The following is a 19,240-nucleotide window of genomic DNA, read 5'->3' on the forward strand; positions in this document are numbered from 1 at the left end:
CTCATCAAAGCAAAAGTCACCAAACTCGCCACAGAAGTATGATGGTCTGCCATGAAATATCAGCTATAAAAATGAATTGCTAGATAACATCACTGTGGAAATGAATTTCAGCATGTTACTAAAATTTGTCTTTTGGCACAACAACAGCTGCTGATATCTTGGTATCTCGCCTAGGTTCCCAGGCCATTACTAAACACACGTTCACTATACACAGATTTATTCAATTCAATTCAAGTTTATTTGTATAGCGCTTTTTACAAAATAAATCGTTACAAAGCAACTTTACAGAAAATTATGTTTCTACAATATTTAGTAGTAGCTAGTAGTTTGTGCACATTTGACAGAATTTTAGAAAAAAAATAAATAAAAAAATAAATAATAATAATAATAATAATAATAATAATAATACAAGACGTAGTCAGTTAGACGATGAACTATCAATATTATTAATTAAGTTATTATATGATTCAGTGACACATTTAGCAATAATTGTTAGTTCTGTTTGTTGATTCAAGGTAGCATCATCTGGGGTCCTCTGAGGGTCAGCATCATCTCTTCTCAGGTGTTCTGGATCCAGACTGGAGCTTGTTTAAATCCTAGTTACCACGGGATGTAAATCCCGTGGCGAAACATAGAAACAAAATACAGACATCATTAGCATAGCTGCTGATCCAACAAAGTAAAATTAGTTTACCCAAGTTAATGAATAAAAATGCACCTTTGAACAGATGCAACTACACTCACAATTAAAAAGATACATTATTCGAATGCTTGGCGAAAGAGATGTGTTTTTAATCTAGATTTAAACAGAGAGAGTGTGTCTGAACCCCGAACATTATCAGGAAGGCTATTCCAGAGTTTGGGAGCCAAATGTGAGAAAGCTCTACCTCCTTTAGTGGACTTTGCTATCCTAGGAACGACCAAAAGTCCAGCGTTTTGTGACCTTAGGGTGCGTGATGGGTTGTAACGTGGTAGAAGGCTAGTTAGGTACTCTGGAGCTAAACCATTTAGGGCCTTATAGGTAAGTAATGATAATTTGTAATTGATACGGAACTTAATAGGTAGCCAGTGCAGAGACTGTAAAATTGGGGTAATATGATCATATTTTCTTGACCTGGTAAGGACTCTAGCTGCTGCATTTTGGACGACATGTAGCTTGTTTATTGACGAAGCAGGACAACCACCTAGAAGTGCATTACAATAGTCCAGTCTAGAGGTCATGAATGCATGAACTAGCTTTTCTGCATCAGAAACAGATAACATGTTTTGTAGCTTGGCAATGTTTCTAAGATGGAAGAATGCAGTTTTTGTAACATTGGAAATATGATTTTCAAAAGACAAATTGCTGTCTAATATAACACCCAGATTTCTGACTGTAGAGGAAGTAACAGTACATCCGTCTAGTTGCAGATTGTAATCTACAAGATTCTGTGTAGTGTTTTTTGGTCCAATAATTAGTATCTCTGTCTTATCCGAATTTAATTGGAGAAAATTGTGTGTCATCCAATCTTTTACATTTTTAACACACTCTGTTAGCTTAGATAATTGGGAAGTTTCATCTGGTCTCGTTGAGATATATAGCTGAGTATCATCAGCATAACAGTGGAAGCTAATTCCGTATTTTCTAATAATATTACCAAGGGGCAACATATATATTGAAAATAGAAGGGGACCTAGGACGGATCCTTGTGGCACTCCATATTTTACTGATGATAAATGAGATGACTCCCCATTTAAGTAAACAAAATGGTAGCGATCGGACAGGTAGGATCTAAACCATCTTAGAGCCTGCCCTTGAATACCTGTATAGTTTTGTAACCGATCTATGAGTATGTCATGATCTATGGTGTCGAACGCAGCACTAAGATCAAGTAAGACTAGAAATGAGATGCAGCCTTGGTCTGACGCAAGGAGCAGGTCATTTGTAATTTTAACAAGTGCAGTTTCTGTGCTATGGTGGGGCCTGAAACCTGACTGAAATTCTTCATACAGATCATTTTTATGCAGGAAGGTGCTCAATTGAGCAGACACAACTTTCTCTAAAATTTTAGACATAAATGGAAGATTTGAAATAGGCCTATAATTTGCCAGTACACTAGGATCTAGTTTTGGTTTCTTAATAAGAGGCTTGATAACCGCCAGCTTGAATGGTTTTGGGACGTGTCCTAAAGTTAACGACGAGTTTATGATATTGAGAAGCGGTTCTTCGGCTACAGGTAACAGCTCTTTCAGTAATTTAGAGGGTACAGGATCTAATAAACATGTTGTTGGTTTAGATACAGTGATAAGTTTATTTAGCTCTTCCTGTCCTATGGTTGTAAAGCACTGCAGTTTATCTTTGGGTGCGATGGATGAAACTGAAGTGTTAGACGCTGTAGAATCTACATTCGCTATTGTATTTCTAATGTTATCTATTTTATCAGTGAAGAAATTCATAAAGTCATTACTATTTAACGTTGGTGGAATATTTGAATCAGGTGGCGTCTGGTAATTTGTTAACTTAGCCACTGTGCTAAATAAAAACCTTGGATTGTTTTGGTTATTTTCAATGAGTTTGTGTATATGCTCTGCCCTAGCAGTTTTTAGAGCCTGTCTATAGCTGGACATACTGTTTTTCCATGCAATTCTAAAAACTTCTAAGTTAGTTTTTCTCCATTTGCGTTCAAGACTACGAGTTAATTTCTTGAGAGAGTGAGTATTACTGTTATACCATGGTACAGTACGTTTTTCTCTAACTTTTTTCAATTTGATTGGGGCAACAGCTTCTAATGTATTAGAGAAAATAGTGCCCATGTTGTCAGTAATTTCGTCTAATTCGTGTGTATTTTTGGGTATAATTAGCAGTTGAGATAGATCAGGCAGGTTATTTGCGAATCTTTCTTTGGTGGCTGGAACAATAGTTCTGCCCAGACGGTAACGCTGCAACATATAGTTAATATCAGTTATACGCAGCATGCACGATACAAGGAAATGGTCTGTAATATCATCACTTTGAGGTACGATATCTATAGCAGTAAGATCGAGTCCATGCGATATAATTAAATCTAGTGTATGATTAAAACGATGAGTGGGCCCGGTGACATTTTGCTTGACTCCAAAGGAGTTTATTAGGTCAGTAAACGCAAGTCCTAATGTATCATTTGCATTATCAACATGAATATTAAAATCTCCCATGATTAGCGCCTTATCAACTGTAACTAGAAGGTCTGAGAGGAAATCTGCAAATTCTTTTAGGAATTCTGTATACGGCCCTGGTGGTCTATACACAGTAGCCAGAGCAAGAGATACATTAGATTTCTTTTGCATGTCTGACAGAGTAACATTTAGCAGAAGTATTTCAAAAGAGTTAAACCTATATCCTGTTTTCTGGGTAACATTGAGAATATCACTATATATTGTTGCAACACCCCCGCCACGACCAGTCTGATGGGGCTCATGCTTATAACAGTAGTTTGGTGGAGTAGACTCATTTAGACCAAAATAATCATTTGGTTTTAGCCAGGTTTCAGTCAAGCAGAGTAAATCAAAACTATTATCTGTGATCATTTCATTTACAATAACTGCTTTTGGTGCGAGTGATCTAATATTTATGAGCCCAAACTTTAAAAATTGTTTTTGTTCATTTACTTTACATTTTTCTGGTTTAATTACGATAAGATTTTTTCTAGATCCTACATTATATTTATATTTTGACCTCACTATTCGGGGAACAGACACAGTCTTAATAGGTTTTACAGCGCAAGTACTTTTAGCGTTTAAGCGGTTGGAACAAAACTCATCATAATGCTTATTTGAGAATTGTCTTACTAGTCACATGGAGCGAAGTGTCCTGGAGATGTTGTCAGAGAGAAGCTCCGCTCCAATTCTGCTGGGGTGTAATCCATCAGCGCGAAACAGTCTAGGACGCTCCCAGAAAAGAGAAAAGAGAGCTCTCTTGTCCTGTGTGCCGTGATATCTTCAAGACTCCTGTTCTTTTGTCATGTAGTCACAGTGTCTGTAAAGAGTGTCTTCATCAGTTCTGGAGAACTGAAGAAACTTCAAAAAAGTAATTAGTTACAGTTACAAATTACTTCTCCCAAAATTTAACTGAGTTAAATGCTACTCCTTGCCCTTCCAGCGAACAGATGTTTTCAAAGCATCGTTTTGGTTACTTCAAAGCAACCTTAGCGTGATGTTGGTCTTTTTAAGATAGCGTGGTTGTTGTGAGAGCACGATTTCATGCCAATCTGTAAGCAAAGTCACGTCAGACCTAGCTTAACAACTCACTTAGTTAATGCAGCGTTTTTCTAGTAACGTTACGATTTTTTGCTGTCAGCAGAGGGATAGCAACAGAAAGATACATGTTGAACACGTCAATGGTGTACCATGGTTGAAATAGATTTTTAATTTATCAATTTAAGACACACGGCTGAAAGGGAGTGCTTCTAAACACTGCGCAGTAGTCCGAGTAGCTGTAAAGGAGGCCATCAACATGGCGGGCACGCCGTGTAATGACGTGGTGATGCCCAAGCCCTATTAACAAGAAGTGTAGTGCCGGTGACCGGTACTTCCAGTCCGAGAAGGCCATTATCGCTGACATCGTCTTGTGTTTAGTGGTTGTCAGAGCATTCAGTTAGACAGAGTGAGCACCCAGCCAATCATCATCGGATTTGCAACGGTGTCAGGCAGCTGATGTGTAGCCACTAGCCAAATCATGACACCTCGCACTTTATTCAACCAAATTGTAGTAACGCGACACTTTACATTCACAGTAAAGATAACGGTGTTGCAACGATGGGAAAAGTAATTCATTCGATTACTCCGTTACTGAAAATTAAACTCAGTTAGTAACGCTGTTACTCCCAACACTGAGAATTTCATAATGACTTCTAAATATAATATTGTTCACATGTTCATCTATATTTTAACAATTTGGTTGAATAAAGTGCGAGGTGTCATGATTTGGCTAGTGGCTACACATCAGCTGCCTGACACCGTTGCAAATCCGATGATGATTGGCTGGGTGCTTTGTTTTGTTATTGTGTATTGTTTTATATTCAGAACAAAAATGATCTGATAAAGAAAAGCATCTTAATTGAAGATGGGAATCCTGCTCGATATCATCTGCAAACAAGGACAGAAAATTTGGATCAAACTGAACCATATAGAAAAATTACCTTCAGGAATAGACATATAAGAAAGCCACATAAAATCATTCTGCTGGTGGGAGAAACAGGGGCAGGAAAAACAACCCTGATCAATACAATGATCAACTACATGTTGGGTGTTCAGAGAGAAGACAAGGTTTGGTTTGAGATCACAGATGATCAGAGTGAACATCGATCTACAGTTCATAGTCAAACCTGTATCACTGTTTATGAGTTTTATCTACAAGGGAGTCCAATCCATTTAACAATCATCGACACTCCAGGATATGGAAACACTGGTGGAATCAATCTTGATCATGAAATCGCTGAGAGTTTGCACAGCTTAAGCAAATTTAATGACTGGGTTCATGAAATAGATGCAGTGTGTTTGGTTATTAATGCAACACAAAACCGTCTCTCTGACAGACAAATCTACATATTTGATGCTGTTCAGTCTTTATTTGGAAAATATATTGCAGAAAACATCATCTTACTCTTCACACACTCAGATAGAATGTGTCCTAAATATGTCCCAACAGCTGTTAAAGAGGCTAACATCAAGTGTGCAGTAAATGACAAGAATCAGCCAGTGTTTTGCCTGTTTAACAACTGTCAGAAAGACACTAGTGAAGATGAAAAACATAAAAAGATACAGGAACAATCATGGGATCTTAGTTTTATTGGAATGGAGCAACTCTTCAAGTTTCTTGACACAATAAAACCAAAATCCTTGAAGATTACTCAACATGTGTTGAAGAAACAGAATCTACAATCACGAGTTCAAATGATGGAACTAAAGCAGAATGAGCTGAAACAAACTCAAGAAGCTCTGGAGAAGAACAAGAAAGATGTCGAAAAAAACAAGAACTTTGAGTATGAAGTTGATGTGTTCTACAAAGAGAAGGTTGATATTGATCCTGCTGTAGCCAAGATGGCGATGTGCTGCACCGTCTGTAAAGAAAACTGTCATTATCCAGGATGCTGGAGGTTCACTGGTCTCTCATGGTGTGAAGTGATGAAAGATGATTACTGTACAGTGTGCACTAATAAATGCCACTAGAACAAACATGTCAAAGAAGCAAAAATATATGTAACAAAGAAAATGAAGGAGGAGAAATATGATATGATTAGCAATGGTGAGTCTTTGGTCAAGAAGTTGGAAGAAGAACTGCAAGGATTAGAGAAAGAGAAAAGAAATCTGGTGATTGAAGCTTATCACTGTGTTGAAACTCTGCAGATGATCACACTCAACACTGATTCACTGTTCATACTTCAGCACATTGATTTTCTGATTGAGAAGCTGATGGAGATAAATGAGCCTGAAAAGGCCAAAACACTGGAAAACATCAAGAAGAGAGCAGGAGAAGAAAAACTAGGAGCACTTGGATACTTAACAAGACTTAAACAAAAATAATAATCAAATCAAAAACAGGATCCTGAAAATATTTCTGCTTTTTAAAAACAAGTCCTTTATATGATGTCATCATATTATCAATGGTTATATGAATATATGATTATTATGAATCAAACATTTTTCTGTCATCAAACTTGTACTGTATCAGTATCATCAAGTGTATTTTTCTCATTTGAAAGTTGCTTTGAATAAACAGCATCTGTTAAATTAACTGATATAATAAGAAAAAAAAAATTTAAGATTAAGAAGCATTTTGAGTTTGCCCCTTTCTACGGTGCTTTTATGTTCATGTAATCATGATCACAAAGAGTTTCTTTAGAGACTTTTTTAACTGTATTAACTTTATTAGTAAGCTCTGTCACCTAGATGTCATTAAGAAAATGTGTATTCTTCAGGTTAAGAAACATTTCCATAATCAAGCTGATAAAAATTTGAGACTGGACTTTTCTGGAATGTGTTCTTCATTTTCTATAACATTTGTGGGTCTTACATGTTTATTTGCTTTATGGTTTTTCTTTGAAATAATACTAAAATCTTAGAAAATATGCATCGGAAATAAGAAATGCTTTCATTTGTATCTTACTGAAATAAATAAAGCCATTTACTTTTTCCCAGAATATTCTTGTTCAACTTTTCTTGTCAGAACCAAACACATCTCATCTCGACTCCAGTGTGTGTTGTGTGTCGGTCAGTGTGTGTGAATCATCTTTTACTGCTTTTCCGTCTCCTAAAATAACCCACAGCAGCTGAAACAAACCCTGAGAGACTGAAACAGTTCATGCTGATGACTGAACTGACAACAACTGAAGAAAACATGACAATAAACATAATATACAGTGTATGAGGGCACAACAAGACTCAGTTCATCAGTAATCAGATTTGTGTGGGATTCAGATTTTGCATGTAGAGGTGACTAGAATCAATAGTTTAATTGTTAATAGGCCTGATCATGTGTGACAAAAGCCTGTTTTCATGCAGATTATCCAGATATATTAGCCATAATCTTTTTTTATGAAACTATTGATCCTTCTCCGACAGACCTGCATGACAAACAGTTATGCCGAGTTTAATCAAGTGTTATTTAGGTTGTGTTTTTATTTTATGTGACAGTGTGGAAATAATGTTTCTCTGTGTGACTCAAATCCATCTGAGCCAGAATCATCATTAAGAGCAGTTCTTCTTCATGTTGTGTGTGAAGATCTTCTGCAGGTTTGGAAACTCCTCATGTGTTACACATCTGTATCTGTGAGAAAACACACGACACTAAAGGGAAGCAGAAAGTGGATGATAATGAAGCCGCAGACTCATGTGAATTTGAGTTTATATGAGACACACATCTCTGTAAAACACTAGAGAACATCAGCACTGGAAAGTGTCTGTCATTAACATTCATTAAGATTACACTTTCTATTAAGACAATTAAACAATAACTTAGTGATTTAGGTAGAGCATGCATGTCCAAAAGTCCAGGGACTTTTTTTAAGCTTGTTTTGCTTTATTAAATCTTTAAAGCCCCTTTAATAGCCAACGCCCTTTCCGTCACATCACTTCTCCCCTGCTGCTGATGTAACACTCTTATTTGGACATTGTATGCTCATAATGCTAAAGTTAAATACTCCAGGTTCAATCTGTATTTTAACAGACAATGGAGTGATTACAGGATCCAAGCAGATTCAATCAAGTCATTCAAATTTTAAACTTTTAAATGCAGTATTTTTTTTCATTCTGAAGTTAATTTTGTAAAACTGATGTATTTTATGAATTTATACATTTAAATATATAAAATTTGATTGAATAGATGGAAAATATATTTAAAAAGTAAATAAGTTAAAAGATGCATGTCAGTTATCATAGTCAGACTCAGAGACAATCCCATTATTCAGTGCAGTACTTACCTTCAGTTGATTCACTTGCTCCCATTTGCAATCTTGTGTCGTTTGAACAGTAATAAGAAGAATCACAGAACTATATTTCCTGTCTTACACTCCTGAAGGATGTGCAGATGTGATGTGAAGGCATCTCTCATCAGAATTTATACAGGTCTAACTTTCAGTTTCACTTTAAATAACAGATTGAAAAGGAAAATGTTTGTCATCTCTCGTGATAATAATGGGTGCAGGTCAACATTTTCCCAAAACAATGGTTTTGATAGAAAACCTGGAATATTGTCAGGATAGACACAGGACACATATGGTAGATGAATTCAGAACAGTGTATTTATTTAATAGGTACAAGTGCTCTGTGAATCTTTAGTCCTTGAGTGCACGGTGAAAGCTCTGTTCCTCAAGTGCGGGCTGTATTGTAACCACATGGAACGGGATAGCAAACAGGTGAGTAAACTTGGTACATAGGTGTCAAAGCCACAGTCACAGATCACTTACTAATGTTCTCTTCCTTCTTAGATGCCAAAGACTGTAGGAGCTTGGGATAATCACAGGAGATTACAGCGACCGTCGAATCACTGGACGTTACACGGTGATCTGCGGACCTGGGGACAGCAGAACAAGGACACAGGTAAGCGAAACACAAAGGTGAGAATACGTTACGTCTGGCTTTCAGGAGCTCTGGAGACAACTTTGAGGAGACTGTTCCTGCTGGAGGCTTGACGGGGAACTGAGATACAGGTGAGTGCTTTTAAGGTGTCAGTGATTGGCTCTGTGATGCGGGGCAGGTGTGGCTGGTTACAGTAAAAATCAGACACTACCCCCCCCCCCCCCCCCCCCTTAAACTCTCCAATGACATGGGGGTCTGCCTCTGGGTTGTGGAGTCTTTCGGGATGCTGGGTATGAAAGTCTGTGACCAGGTTGGGGTTGAGGATATCCTGACGAGGTACCCAACATCTTTCCTCTGGTCCATAGTCCTCCCAGTCTACCAGACAATCCAGTCGCCCACCACGACATCGGGAGTCTAGTATCTCTCGTACAGTATAGATGGGTTCAGTGTCAATGGGTGGCAACGGGGCGGTCGTCGTCAGGGACTGGGTCTGTGGAAGGAACAGAAACAGGAGTGTGATTGGGTTTTAACAGGGAAACGTGAAAGGTGGGGTATATGCGATATTGAGCAGGTAGACGTTGTAGATAAGTGACAGGGTTAATTTGTCGTTCAACGGGAAAAAGGTCAAATACACTTAGAGCTGATTTTTTTGTAAGGTTGTATCAATCGCATGTCTCGGGTTGAGAGCCACACCAGTTGGCCAGGTTGGTATGTGGGGTTTGGCCTTCAGTGACTATCGGCAAAGCGCTGGTGATGATTCATGGCCTGTTGGAGATGATATGGGCCTGGTCCCATACCCTCTCACTGTTTGAAACCATGTGTTAATAGCAAGGACTTCCAAAGGCTCACCTGACCAGGGAAACAGCGGAGGCTGATAGCCTAGGACACAGTGAAATGCGGTAAGGTTAGTGGATGACTGACGGAGTGAATTTTGTGCATATTCTGCCCAGATGAGGTAACAGTTCCAGAGGTTCTGGTTCTGATGACAAAAGGTCCGTAGGAAGCGACTGATGTCCTGAATCTTTTGTTCAGTTTGTCCATTTGCCTGGAGATGATAGCTGGAAGTGAGACTGACAGTGACAATGAGTAGAGAGAAGAATGCCCACCATACCCGGGAAATGAATTGTGGTCCTCGATCTGACACAATGTCTTCTGGGATTCCAAAGTTCCGAAACACATGTTCAAAAAGGTGTTCAGCAGTCTCAAAGGCTGTGGGAAGAGCTCATAATGGGATTACTTTGAAAGCCTTGGAAAATCTGCCAATGGCTACTAAGATACATGTCTTATCATCAGAAACAGGGAGGTCGGTAACAAAGTCCACCCCGATGTGACACCAAGGGCAATGTGGAAAAGGTAAGGGAACTAACTTTCCTGTGGGCAGCTGTCGTGGGACTTTGGTAATGGCACAGAGAACGCATCCCCGGATGAACTCTTGGACGTCCTTGTGCATTCCTGGCCACCAGTACTTGCGCTGTAAAGTGGCAAAAGTTTTATTTATGCCGGGGTGACCTGTACCCACTGAGGAGTGTACCTGGGAGATAAGAGCCTTGCGTTGATCCTCGGATACATATGTCCTCCCAGGTGGGCATGTGGGTGGAATGGGTAGTAGTTGAGCATTTCATCTAAGTCCCATTGAATAGGATTAACAAACAGCTTGGTGGGCAACATGGGCTCTGGCTCCTCAGGGGTTTCCTCAAGAGTGTGGAGACGTGACAAAGTATCAGCTCTGGTGTTCTTTGATCCTGGACGATAAGCTATCTGAAAATGAATTCTGGTGAAGAATAAAGCCCCCCTGACTTGACGAGGGTTGAGTCTCTTGGCTTCCTTCAGATATTGGAGTTTCTTATGATCCGTCAGCACAAGAAACGGGTGTCTGGCCCACTCCAGCCAGTGTCTCCTCTCTTCTAACGCCAGTTTGACTGTTAGGAGTTCTCGGTTGCCTATATCATAATTTCTCTCTGCAGGAGACAGCTTCCTAGAGAAAAAGGCACAGGACATAGGTTTAGCTGTGTTCTCTGAATATTGGGACAGGATGGCGCCGACACCAGTTGTGGTGGCGTCCACCTCTTACATGAATTTTTTTCTCAGGATCTGGATGTTGAAGCAGGGGGGTGGTGGTAAACGCATCTTTCAGAGCTTGGAATGCCTGTTCAGCTTCGCGGTTCCATTGTAGAATCTTGGGTTTTCCCTTTAAGAGAGAGGTAAGGGGTGCAGTAATTATACTATATTGATTAATAAACCTGCGGTAGAAATTTGCAAAACCCAGGAAACTTTGTAGCTCCTTGATGGTCTTGGGTGCCGGCCACGATGTAATGGCTTGGGTCTTTCGATCATCCATCTTTACCCCTTCCTTGCTGATAGTGTATCCGAGGAACTCAATGGATTGCTGATGCAAGACACACTTCTCAGCTTTGACAAAGAGAGAGAATTCTCTGAGACGTTGAAGTACTTGGGCCATATGATACTGGTGAACCTTTTCATTAGGTGAATAAATGAGGATGTCATCTATATAGACGAGAGCAAAATGATTCAGGTACTCACAGAGGACTTCATCCATGAAGCTTTTGAAAACGGACGGGGCGTTTACTAGACTGTACGACATCACCAAGTATTTGTAGTGTCCAGCAGGGGTGATGAAAGCCATTTTCCACTCATCTCCCTCTCTAATTCTGACCAGGTTTAATGTGCTCCGTAAGTCTAGTTTGGTGAAGACACGGGTGTCCTGGAGCTGTTCGAGGGAAGATGGGGTTAGTCGAAGAGGATAGCTGAACTTTACCGTTATTTTATTTAAGGCTCTGTAGTCGATGCATGGTCTCAACCCTCCATCCTTCTTCGGGAACAAAGAAGAAACTAGCCGCTGCTGGAGAAGTGGATGGCCGTATGTATCCTTGGAAGCCTTGGGGCTTCTTTCACGTATTTTTTCATGGCCTCCCGTTCTGGGATGGATAGGGAGTAAATTTGCCCCTTAGGAACCAGATAAATAGCGCAATCCCAAGGGGGGTCGGAAGCTTGGAGGCTGCTAGGGGGTTGAAAACATGTGCAAAAGAGGCATAACACTTGACAGACTGGTTTTCCTTGGGACTTTCGATGGACGTGGAATTTAATGACAGAGAATTTAATGAATTAGCATGATTAAATAAAATGGGGTAGAGGTGGGGGAAGAGGTTGACAGGGTTGGTATAGAATAATTTACAACTCCAACTCTAAACATTGGGCTATAGTCTAAGTGTCCCATATACTTTAATTAAAGTTCGGCATGTAATGGGTGGGTCACTGCATCTTCTCATATTCCTAATGGACACACAAACACAGGAAGAGAGAAACTGAAACTCAGAGAGCGGGTTGGATGCTGAGTCATGATGCTGAGAGGATGGAGCTCAATCTGTATCTCAGTCTGCAGAGAGGGGCGGAGCTATCCATGGGTGCCAATGAGAATAGAGAAGGGGTGGGGTGGGGTGACGTGTAGCTCCTCCCTCTGCAGACTGCAGTCAGATCTTTTACAGATATTTTATTGTAGTTTATGATCACAACCCATGTGATCATAAACTACACTCTTTTATAACACTTATGAAAAAACTATTGTGTTTTTTCACCTTTCAGAAATCTATTCTAATTATGTTTCAGATGATTTCTAGGATTTTCTTCCTTTTCAGGAGGAACTGTTCTAGATTTAGGATCTACCTTTTGTGATATTTTTTTTTTCTCTGAGTTTCCTGGGCAAGTACATTTGTGTGTGTGTGTGTGTGTGTGTGTGTGTTTGTGTGTGTGTGTGAATATGTTCCATGTTGTTCTTTGACCTGTTTCAACACATGATCATAAACTCCACTCTTTTACAACACTTACCTGGAAAAGACTATCGTGTTAGATCTCCTTTGTCAGAACTCCATTCTCACTTGAGAAAAGAGAAAGGAATCAGCAATCACTGAAGAACGAAGAGAACAAGAATTTAAGAAAGATTTATGGGATAGGAAGTTTGTTTCTCATCAGACAGGAGATGATTGTGATTCTCATGGCTATTCATTTTTGAAACGATCGAACAGAAACTGAGAGTAAAGGTCAGACTGCTGGAGCTCGAACAGAGAAAATGGCTTCTCTACATGTGTCTGCTGAAGATCTCTCTTGTCCTGTGTGCTGTGATATCTTCAAGACTCCTGTTCTTCTGTCATGTAGTCACAGTTTCTGTAAAGAGTGTCTTCATCAGTTCTGGAAAAATAAAGAAACTCAGGAGTGTCCTGTCTGTAGGAGAAGATTCTCAAAATCTCATCCTCCAGTTAATCTTGCGTTACAAAATCTGTGTGAATCGTTCCTGAAGGAGAGAAAAGAGAGCCGTTCATCAGGATCTGAGGAGATCTGCAGCTTACACAATGAGAAACTCAAACTCTTCTGTGTGGAGGACAAACAGCCGGTGTGTGTGGAGTGTGTTACTTCACAACAACACGACAAACACACATTCAGACCCATCAGTGAAGCTGTTCCATCATATAAGGTAAAACAGATTTATTTCTGAAGAATAAAGCTTGTAATAAACATGCAAATTTCTCTGTATACAGTTTTATTAAATTTGTATTACTGTATTACTGACAGACTCTGTGCTGTTGACATTATGCATCTACCTGAGGCCAAAAATCTTTGAACAGGCAAAAATATATATAGAAAAGGGCATACTTGAGGTTTATACAAATACAATCTTAAAACCTACACTGTGTGACAGTAGTGTTTAAAAAAAAAAAAAAAAAAAAATATATATATATATATATATATATATATATATATATATATATATATATATATATATATATATATATATATATATATATATATAATTATAGTGGGTTTGCTCTTCCCCCATTGCCTTTTGCTGGGAAAAAATCCCACACAGAGACAAGCAGAGTGATACAAATGGTGAACAGTCCTGTGTAGATATAGTGAAATATCAGCACTCCTGGAAGGCCTCTTAGCCAATCAGATTTGAGGAGCGGGGTTAAAACTTTGAAACACAAACCACTAAAATTAACTATTAGAAAATTACATTTAATATTTAAGGGGGAAATGACAAATAAAAATAAATGTATAATGTTTGCCTTTTTGGGGTTGAGTTGTGTAGAGGTTCATCTAAATAAATTAGAATGTCATGGAAAAGTTCATTTATTTGAGTAATTCAACTCAAATTGTGAAACTCATGTATTAAATAAATTCAGTGCACACAGACTGAAGTAGGTTCTTTTAATTGTGATAATTTTGGCTCACATTTAACTAAAACCCACCAATTCAATATCTCAACAAATTACAATATGGTGACATGCCAATCAGCTAATCAACATATATATATATATTGGTCTTATGATGTATTCTAATTTGTTGAGATCGTGAATTGGTGGGTTTCAAGCAAAAATCATCACAATTAAAAGAACCAAACACTTCAGTCTTTGTGCATTGAATTGAGTTTCACAATTTGAGTTGATTTACTTAAATAAATGAAGGCGGTAAGAGGGTCTTTATTATTAGAGATGTTGATGTTTATAATTTGATTATGATTTGTAAATGTAATAATGTTCATCAGTAATACATTCTTCTATATTTTTATTGTTTTGCTATTTTGTATTTGCTTTATATACAGAACAAACATGATCTGATAAAGAAAAGCATCTTAATTGAAGATGGAAATCCTGCTCGATATCGTCTGCGAACAAGAACAGAACATTTGAAACTATCTGAACCATATAGAAAAATGACCTTTGGCAATAGCGACAACAACAAACCCCATAAAATCATTCTGATGGTGGGAGAAACAGGAACGGGAAAAACAACCCTGATCGATGTGATGATCAACTACATGTTGGGTGTTCAGAGAGAAGACAAGGTTTGGTTTGAGATCACAGATGATCAGAGTGCACATCGATCTACAGTTCACAGTCAGACCACCAGCATCACTGTTTATGAGTTTAATCTACAAGAGAGTCCAGTCGATTTAACAATCATCGACACTCCAGGATATGGAGACACATGTGGAGTTGATCTTGATAAACAGATTGCTGAAGGTTTGCTCAGTTTAAGTAAATCTGCAGAAAAGATTCATGAAATAGATGCAGTGTGTCTGGTGATTAATTCAACCCACAATCGACTCTCTGACAGACAAATCTACATATTTGATGCTGTTCAGTCATTATTTGGGAGAGATATTGCTGAAAACATTGTGTTACTCTTCACACACTCAACTGGAGCTCATCCTAAAAATGCTCTGATGGCTGTTGAAGAGGCTAAGATCAAGTGTGCAGTGAAAGACAAGAATCAGCCAGTGTTTTTCCTGTTCGACAACTGTCAGTCAGACTCTGCTGAAGATGAAAAACAAAGAAAGATACAGGAACAATCATGGGATCGCAGTTTTAGTGAAATGGAACAATTCTTCAAGTTTCTGGACACAATAAAACCAAAATCCTTGCAGATGACTCAAGATGTTTTGAATAATCGGAAGCAGTTGGAGGCAAATATTTCTAATCTACAATCACGAGTTCAAATGATGGAACTACAGCAGAATGAGCTGAAACAAACTCAAGAAGCTCTGGAGAAAAACAAGAAAGATGTTGAAGAAAACAAGAACTTTAAGTATGAAGTTGAAGTGCCCTACAAAGTGAAGGTTGATATTGATCGTTCTGTAGCCAGTGTGGCGACGTGCTGCACCGTCTGTAAAGAAAACTGTCATTATCCAGGATGCTGGAGGTTCACTGGTCTCTCGTGGTGTGAAGTGATGAAGAATAAACACTGTACAGTGTGCACTAATAAATGCCACTACAGTAACCACGTCAAAGAAGCTAAAATATATGTAACAAAGACAAAGAAGGAGATGAGGACATATGAAGATTTAAAGAAGGAATATGATGGTAAGATTAGGGAAGGTGAGTCTTTGGTCAAGAAGTTGGAAGAAGAACTGCAAGAATTAGAGAAAGAGAAAACAAAGCTGGTGAATGAAGCTTTTCACTGTGTTGAAACTCTGGAGATGATCGCACTCAACACTGATTCACTGATCATACTTCAGCACATTGATTTTCTGACTGAGAAGCTGATGGAGATAAATGAGCCTGAAAAGGCCAAAACACTGGAAAACATCAAGAAGAGAGCAGGAGGAGAAAAACTAGGAGCACTTGGATACTTAACAAGATTGTAAAAAAAAAAAATAATAATCAAATCATGTCTTAGCTACACAATCCCTGCTGACACTCTGAAAACAGGATCCTGAAAATATTTCTGCTTCTTTTAAAAACAAGTCCTTTATATGATATAATCATATTATCAATGTGAATTATCAAAAACATTTTTGTCATTAGACTTGTACTCTATCAATATCATCACTTGTCTATTTTTCTCATTTGGAAGTTGCTTTGAATAAACAGCATCTTTTAAATTAACTGATGTAATAAGAAAAAACATTTTAAGCTTAAGGAACATTTTGAGCCCCCCTCCTTTGCCTCACGGACCTTTAATGTTCATGTAATCATTATCACTACAAGATTCTTTAAATATATTTTAACTGTATTATTAAGCGCTGCCACCTAGATGTCATCTGAAAAAAAAAAAAAAAGAGTGTATTCTTCAGGTGAAGAAACATTTCCATATTCAAGCTGATAAAAATCTGAGACAGCTTTTCTGGAATGTGTTCTTCATCTTCTATAACATTTGTTGGTCTTACATGTTTATTGCTTTATGCTTTTTCTTTGAAATAATGCTAAAATCTTAGAGAATATGCAGCAGTAATTAGAAATGCTTTCACTTGTATCTCACTTAAATAAATAAAGCCTTTTAATTTTTCCCAGAATATTCTTGTTCAGCTTTTCTTGTCAGAACCAAACACATCTCATCTCGACTCCAGTGTGTGTTGTGTGTCGGTCAGTGTGTGTGAATCATCTTTTACTGCTTTGTCCGTCTCCTAAAATAACCCACAGCAGCTGAAACAAACCCTGGAACAGTTCATGCTGATGACTGAACTGACAACAACTGAAGAAAACATGACAATAAACATAATATACAGTGTATGAAGGCACAACAAGACTCAGTTCATCAGTAATTAGATTTGTGTGGGGTTTAAATATTTCAGGTAAAGCTGACTTGAAGTTTAAGTTGTAATAGGCCTGATCATGTGTGACAAAAGCCTGTTTTCACAGCTGACAGAACAATGCTGATTCTCTGGATAATATTTAGTGTCATCTTTTGTATGAAACTATTCATTCCTTCTCAAACAGACCTGCATGACAAACAGTTATGCTGAGTTTAATCGAGTATTGTGTCTTTATTTCATGTGACAGTGTGGAAATAATGTTTCTTTGTGTGACTCACGTTCATCTGAGACAGAATCTTCATTAAGAGCAGTTCTTCTTCATGTTGTGTGTGAAGATCTTCTGCAGGTTTGGGAACTCCTCATATGTGTTACTCATCTGTATCTGTGAGAAAACACACGACACTAAAGGGAAGCAGAAAGTGGATGATAATGAAGCCGCAGACTCATGTGAATTTGAGTTTATATGAGACACACATCTCTGTAAAACACTAGAGAACATCAGCACTGGAAAGTGTCTGTCATTAACATTCATTAAGATTACACTTTCTATTAAGACAATTAAACAATAACTTAGTGATTTAGGTAGAGCATGCATGTCCAAAAGTCCAGGGACTTTTTTTAAGCTTGTTTTGCTTTATTAAATCTTTAAAGCCCCTTTAATAGCCAACGCCCTTTCCGTCACATCACTTCTCCCCTGCTGCTGATGTAACACTCTTATTTGGACATTGTATGCTCATAATGCTAAAGTTAAATACTCCAGGTTCAATCTGTATTTTAACAGACAATGGAGTGATTACAGGATCCAAGCAGATTCAATCAAGTCATTCAAATTTTAAACTTTTAAATGCAGTATTTTTTTTCATTCTGAAGTTAATTTTGTAAAACTGATGTATTTTATGAATTTATACATTTAAATATATAAAATTTGATTGAATAGATGGAAAATATATTTAAAAAGTAAATAAGTTAAAAGATGCATGTCAGTTATCATAGTCAGACTCAGAGACAATCCCATTATTCAGTGCAGTACTTACCTTCAGTTGATTCACTTGCTCCCATTTGCAATCTTGTGTCGTTTGAACAGTAATAAGAAGAATCACAGAACTATATTTCCTGTCTTACACTCCTGAAGGATGTGCAGATGTGATGTGAAGGCATCTCTCATCAGAATTTATACAGGTCTAACTTTCAGTTTCACTTTAAATAACAGATTGAAAAGGAAAATGTTTGTCATCTCTCGTGATAATAATGGGTGCAGGTCAACATTTTCCCAAAACAATGGTTTTGATAGAAAACCTGGAATATTGTCAGGATAGACACAGGACACATATGGTAGATGAATTCAGAACAGTGTATTTATTTAATAGGTACAAGTGCTCTGTGAATCTTTAGTCCTTGAGTGCACGGTGAAAGCTCTGTTCCTCAAGTGCGGGCTGTATTGTAACCACATGGAACGGGATAGCAAACAGGTGAGTAAACTTGGTACATAGGTGTCAAAGCCACAGTCACAGATCACTTACTAATGTTCTCTTCCTTCTTAGATGCCAAAGACTGTAGGAGCTTGGGATAATCACAGGAGATTACAGCGACCGTCGAATCACTGGACGTTACACGGTGATCTGCGGACCTGGGGACAGCAGAACAAGGACACAGGTAAGCGAAACACAAAGGTGAGAATACGTTACGTCTGGCTTTCAGGAGCTCTGGAGACAACTTTGAGGAGACTGTTCCTGCTGGAGGCTTGACGGGGAACTGAGATACAGGTGAGTGCTTTTAAGGTGTCAGTGATTGGCTCTGTGATGCGGGGCAGGTGTGGCTGGTTACAGTAAAAATCAGACACTACCCCCCCTTAAACTCTCCAATGACATGGGGGTCTGCCTCTGGGTTGTGGAGTCTTTCGGGATGCTGGGTATGAAAGTCTGTGACCAGGTTGGGGTTGAGGATATCCTGACGAGGTACCCAACATCTTTCCTCTGGTCCATAGTCCTCCCAGTCTACCAGACAATCCAGTCGCCCACCACGACATCGGGAGTCTAGTATCTCTCGTACAGTATAGATGGGTTCAGTGTCAATGGGTGGCAACGGGGCGGTCGTCGTCAGGGACTGGGTCTGTGGAAGGAACAGAAACAGGAGTGTGATTGGGTTTTAACAGGGAAA

At 38.6% G+C, this 19,240-nt stretch overlaps 2 protein-coding genes across 4 annotated transcripts in view; both read left to right on the plus strand.

Annotated features, from left to right (window-relative positions):
* Positions 1 to 19,240, plus strand: part of LOC127946564 (uncharacterized) — a 321,463-nt gene that overhangs the window by 260,551 nt on the left and 41,672 nt on the right. The gene's annotated exons all lie outside the window — the stretch shown is intronic.
* LOC127946562 (uncharacterized) overlaps positions 1 to 19,240 on the plus strand; it is a 220,082-nt gene that overhangs the window by 190,846 nt on the left and 9,996 nt on the right. Inside the window, exon 3 of one of the 3 annotated variants that reach the window (XM_052543227.1) lies at positions 14,894 to 15,071. The exons of the other annotated variants lie outside the window; for them this stretch is intronic. Coding sequence (XP_052399187.1) covers positions 14,894 to 15,071 — 178 coding nt within the window. The remainder of the gene's footprint in view (positions 1 to 14,893; positions 15,072 to 19,240) is intronic. 3 annotated transcript variants of the gene reach the window in all.

This window comes from Carassius gibelio, chromosome A24 (genome assembly GCF_023724105.1).
Source record: "Carassius gibelio isolate Cgi1373 ecotype wild population from Czech Republic chromosome A24, carGib1.2-hapl.c, whole genome shotgun sequence".
Classification (NCBI taxonomy): Eukaryota; Metazoa; Chordata; class Actinopteri; order Cypriniformes; family Cyprinidae; genus Carassius; species Carassius gibelio.